This window comes from Lygodium microphyllum, chromosome 25, assembly GCF_053477565.2.
Source record: "Lygodium microphyllum isolate KBCC chromosome 25, Lygodium_microphyllum_v1.1.10, whole genome shotgun sequence".
NCBI lineage: Eukaryota > Viridiplantae > Streptophyta > Polypodiopsida > Schizaeales > Lygodiaceae > Lygodium > Lygodium microphyllum.
In genome coordinates this window covers 56843135-56848300 of record NC_141159.1, presented here as the reverse complement: position 1 = coordinate 56848300, position 5166 = coordinate 56843135, and the positions used below count along the sequence as shown (strand labels likewise).

At 43.1% G+C, this 5166-nt stretch overlaps 1 protein-coding gene across 1 annotated transcript; it reads right to left on the bottom strand.

The window, feature by feature from the left end:
- Positions 1-1184: 1184 nt before the first annotated feature.
- Positions 1185-4350, bottom strand: LOC148014245 (uncharacterized). The gene is made up of 6 exons (XM_087666960.1): positions 3274-4350; positions 2383-2511; positions 2225-2305; positions 2077-2142; positions 1915-1956; positions 1185-1779 (listed from the first exon to the last, which is right to left on the bottom strand). Exons 1-6 carry the CDS (start codon positions 3730-3732, stop codon positions 1648-1650), a joined length of 909 nt encoding a protein of 302 aa, XP_087523086.1. The 5' UTR covers positions 3733-4350; the 3' UTR covers positions 1185-1647.
- Between the last annotated feature and the right edge of the window lie 816 nt (positions 4351-5166).

Here is a 5166-nt window from a genome sequence, read left to right as displayed (position 1 = left end):
TATACCGATATTCTTCGACCATATGAAGAAGCTTTTAGTTGGTAACAACATCAAAGTTGGAATTGTTACAACTCAACAAAACAATATCCTTTTCCCTTCTGGTGAAGGAAACTTTTGAGTTGTTGAAATCCACTAGCTCAAGTGGAGGTGGGTGGTTGTAAACCTAAGGTTCCATTCACACAGGTAGTGGTGAGGCACCTATAAACAATGTGGTGAGGCACCTATAAACAATATAAAAAAGAGACTGTCTCCACTTCGCTGATCACCAAGATGAATGTTGAAATGGGACCCACATAGGGTCCAATGATATTATAATGAATCACTTGTCCAATTGGTAGTCAAGGGTCTAAGCATCACTTTGCTACAAATGTAGGGTCCAATGATATTATAATGAATCACTTATTCAATTAGTAGACAAGGGTCTAAGCATCACTTTGCTACAAGTCTAGATATAAGCCTCAACCTTCAACTACTACAAGTTCTTTCCCCTATAAAGTAACTTTCTAGGTTCTCAATGGTACTCATTTTATACTTGAATCAACAGCCCAAGCAAATCATGTAGCTTGTATCCATACCCATGGCTTCATTGTTCGAGCCTCTTCAACTAGCTGCATCTAAACATAGAGCTGATTTCCATTTACCACAACACCTACTCAACATCAAAAGCAAACCCTTAAATTCTTGTTACTACCAAGCTCCAAACTGGGCATACAAGAGCATAAGTTTCGTAGTCAATGCATTCCATTTGTGTCTGTTCTAGATTGATGAATGTGAGGATTGCATTGTTTCTTGCATGGGTGAGTGGTTACTATCAAGCTGAATTGCTCAATCCTGAAAGTACTTGGGACTGAACAAAAGTACATTATTTTTTCTCCTCCACTTAGATGCACACACATTACTCTTGGTTGTTCACATGTTACTTTGGTGTTTGCAATGGGTGTAGCATTCGCCTCCTCATCCAGGAGGGCTCCCTTGTATGTGCCTTCTGGTGAACCAGAGGTTCTAACCTCCCTCTCAGCATGCCTCCAGTCTGAGGATTAAGGGCGTTTGTGTGTGGTCTTGGCCCCCAAGCCATTTATTTTCTAAATATGAAGTCGGATTGATTATTCCCACTGCCAAATTAAGAAAGGAGGAAAGCCTTGAGCAAAATAAACACTCATACCTGCTACATGTCACCAGTGCTCTTAAAGAATGAATCCTTATGACCATAGCTAGCTCATATATGCAGTCTCATCCTTATGACCATAGATAGCTAGCTCATATATGCAGTCTCATTGCTGTCATACTTACTGAAAGAAAACACATCTATAATCTCCATACAAAATGGTTCATTGCCCTCTTTGAGAAAGGTGGCAAGATGTAGCCTTTATTCCCATTGTAACATCACTAGAAAGGTAACACCCTGATCTTGTAGGGTTGTTTGCTGTCCAAAACTATAACGTCATATGTTCTACAAATAGCTATTCCAGACACTAAAGGTTACTAGGGTTAATGATTGTGATGTATGACTATGTTTGATAATACATATGTTGAGTATTTTTATGTAACAATGGATCACTGCCAGACTTAATGAGAGCAAAAAGTGGAGGGCCCATTAGCCACAAGGAGCTGAGATATGGTGGCATGGCAGCCCTCAAGTAGATTCCCTCAGTATCGGCCACACCCGCTAATGCCAGAAATCCAGTAGTCTGCACCATTGCTGTTTGCAACATTCAATGTGCAAGAAATAGGAACAAGGCATAGTCCTCTGCTTCTCAAGTCAGGTCCACCTTCACAACCCTGTTCATGGACCAATTTGTTAAAAATCACAATGGGAGATGTTTGGGGTCCTCTGACAATGCAAAGGGAAACCTAGTGACTCAAACACCACAACAGAACTTTCTTTCACCCAGGAAAAATGGCTAGAAAATTCACCTTAACATTTGCTTTAGAAGTCAAATAAGGTGAGCTCAGAACCTACAGTTCAGAGGGAAGAAGACTGTCAGAGAATTCAGATAAAGAGATGCACCTCGCTAATTTTCGGCGTGACAAACACATCAGAGAATAAGCACACTACTTTACGTAATAAAAACTCACCTGCACTTGATCCTGAAGAAACTTGATATATCCTATGGCTTCCATCAAGACAGATGCTGTATCAGTCTGCAGAAGACATGTTTCTCAATAAGCCCATGGTTGTTTTTCAAATCCAGAAGAATGCCCTCAACAGAAGTAAGCTCCTAACCTTGCCAAATGGTGATACCAACTGTTGCAAAGCCGTGATCCTCTCACTCAGCTTACGCACCTGAGATTGGCTCATCTGTGCCTGCATGCAATAAAATCTTCAAGCTGGATGTAAGGCAAATTTCTTAGTGCACACAAAGCTGAGAAAATCCGACTGACCTTTGATGATGCATTTGAGGTGGCAGAGTGTGTCAGTTTGAGCTTTTTAGACGTCCCATTAGTGCAACAATCCTCGCTGTCTGATGTAATCAGAGAAGATGACTTTGTATATTCGTGCATAGCAAGGCCCTTTGCAATGTAAACAAGCAAAAAACAATGAATCTTGAATTAGCACCCTTCTGAAAGAGAGCAAGTGCATTGATTCTTAGTTCTGTGCGACCAGACCAATCCATGTTTCACAATGTCACTGATAAACACAAGAAAAGACAATTGGGCACAAGAAGGAACACGCTGGAAACTGATCAGGACTGTTGTTCACCATCCCTTTTGCCTAGCTACCACCTCTGCCCCCGCTCCCCCCCCCCCCCCCCACCCAAACTAAGAATCGATGACATGCACCAAGAGAATAGCTTTGCCCGTGTCATCAGACGCTACTTGGGGAAAGGCCATTCAACACCAACAGTTGAAAGGATGTACAACCTTGCAGCCATATTGGGTGAGTGGTTCCACTGTCATGCCCAGACAGTGGTTTGCTCTACTAAACACACAGATGGAGTGCTTGAGCTGTTCTGATCCACAGGAATGTGGTACTCTAGACAAGTGCTTAAGCTGGGATAAACCTATCCAGCACAGAAAACTGAATGTGACTGCTTTCAGTGGCTAGTAAGGAGAACTACAAAAGGAAGATACTAATCCCACAGCCCTTTGAAGGATTATTCAATGGCTGCATACTATCTGAATGTGGCAGCTTGGCATGCTCCACTGAGAGTAAGCCTCACTTCTGTCCTTGCACAGGGTTCACCTTCTGTTAGTGCCTCCAAGTCCTGGCCATCCCTAGATGTCCATCATTGCAGAATACAGCTCAAACTGAAAGTTCAGTGAGCCTCTTACCATGGCTGGAGAAGATGAACTCCCATCTTGAGCTTCACATAGCTCGGAAGAGTCTACTGAATGGTTGTCGTGGGCGCAGGTGGTACCGGAACACTGTGGTGGAGAGGAGAACCTCCTTGAAGGAGGAGCATGGGTCTGGATGTGTGTGCCAGGGCTTCCAGCATGATAAAAGGGGAGGGCCTCTGAAGAGAGAGAGGAGGAGCTGCAGCTCAATTGAGGAGGGAAGCTCTCCTCTTCTTCCTTTAGCCTGATTCCATCCAGGGAGCAGCTTACCCTAAGATACTGATCGAGGCAGTCATCAGCAGCAGCAGGTGTGGACTCCCTGAAAAGAGAAGCAGCTGCAGCCTCCTGAGCTGAGGGCAGAAAGCCATCAAGAATGTCATAAGGCTGCAGGAGCTCTGCCTCTCCTCCTGTCTGATTCAGAGTATCAGGGCAAGCCCAAGTGCCTGGGGTGTCCATTGAATGGATGCGGCAGCAGCACCAGTAGCAGAAAAACAGAAACCCCTCTTCACTTCCAATAAAGACAAAGCCTAAAGGCCCAAATCATGTATAAATATCACCTTTACTCTGTCTCCTGCAGGAGCCCCCCCACCTCTGCTGGGTAGTGCAACATTGAATTGCCAGTATAAGAAGAGCATGTAGATGTCTTTACTCTGTCTCCAGAAGGATCATAGCACCCTCTGCTTAATACTGCAAGATTGAATCACTGTAAGCCTTAAGGCATTAGGCTGCAGACATATATACATGTGTCCTTTACTCCTGTCTCGAGAAGGACCATAGCACTCAGGGCAACATTGAATTGCTGTAATAAGACTTCAGGTCTGAGATGAGGACAGGGGATCGCCCACCATTAAAACAGAAAAGCACAAAGAAGGGATATTGTCCAGTTTTTCCTTTTTACTGTGTCAAAAAGACAGAAAGGAGGAATTTGGAGGAAGCGTGTGGTGAGGGGGTTCCCTTCCCTCCCCCTCTTCTTTCAATGTTCTGCTTTGTTCTGCTCTTTCAATGCAGTTGTAGCCCAAACAGGGGGTACTGAGTGAGCCCAAAACCATTAAAAGCAGGAAAAAGAAAAAACAGGCAAGGGACAGGAAGGTACCTTTGGCCTTAACTAAGCAAAGGTCAAGGTCCACACTCCTATTCTAGTCCATGGGACTATGGATGGTAGGTGGTAGTCTGCAGATACTAGAGGGTCCATATATTCTCTCTCTCTCTCTCTCTCTCTCTCTCTCTCTCTCTCTCATATGTGAGTGCTAGCTCCTATGGATAGATGGTGTCAATGCATCATCATATCATCATCATGCAGCTGTTAATGGTTGAAAAGTAGCCTACTAGCCCCAGGCCTACCATGTAGTGCCCAAGGTGGGTGAACTTGTGTTTTCACGAAAGTAAACAAGGTGAATTATTGACTATAAGACTTGTGGGGAAAGAAAGAGAGTTAAATCCTCGTTACTTTGGATTGTATATTGAATATAAGCAGCCTCAAAAATGTCTTGTTTAATGGCAAAGCAAGTTTATCCTCACTAGCCAACCAAGTGTTAGTGTCTAAGTCCTAATTACTCTTTTTCATGATCCTTCCATTACAATGTGGCATGTCATGTAGAGCTCTTCCATCTAAGCTTTAGTTCAAGGGAAGATACATATCAATCTTGGTGGGTAGGCTACTTGTGGATTACAAAGGTTTAACTACTTAAGTTTCTACTATTCGACTCTAATCATTGCTTCTTTCTTGTTTAGTTAGCTTCTCACTACAGAATCGTACCCTTCCTTCCCTTCCGGAGAGTATTTCATGCAGCATTAAACCTTAACGCTTGTTTTTTAATTGTCCAAATTCTCTTGAGTTGTGGATTACAAAGGTTTAACTACTTTTTAAAAAAAAGTGAATAGATAGTTTGA

Coding starts and splice junctions, on each gene's coding strand:
- LOC148014245 (XM_087666960.1), bottom strand. CDS start 3,732: ATGGACACCCCAGGCACTTGGGCTTGCCCTGATACTCTGAATCAGACA. Junction 2,143..2,224: donor TGGTATCACCATTTGGCAAG/GTTAGGAGCTTA, acceptor TGTCTTCTGCAG/ACTGATACAGCATCTGTCTT. Junction 1,780..1,914: donor CTTCTAAAGCAAATGTTAAG/GTGAATTTTCTA, acceptor GTCCATGAACAG/GGTTGTGAAGGTGGACCTGA.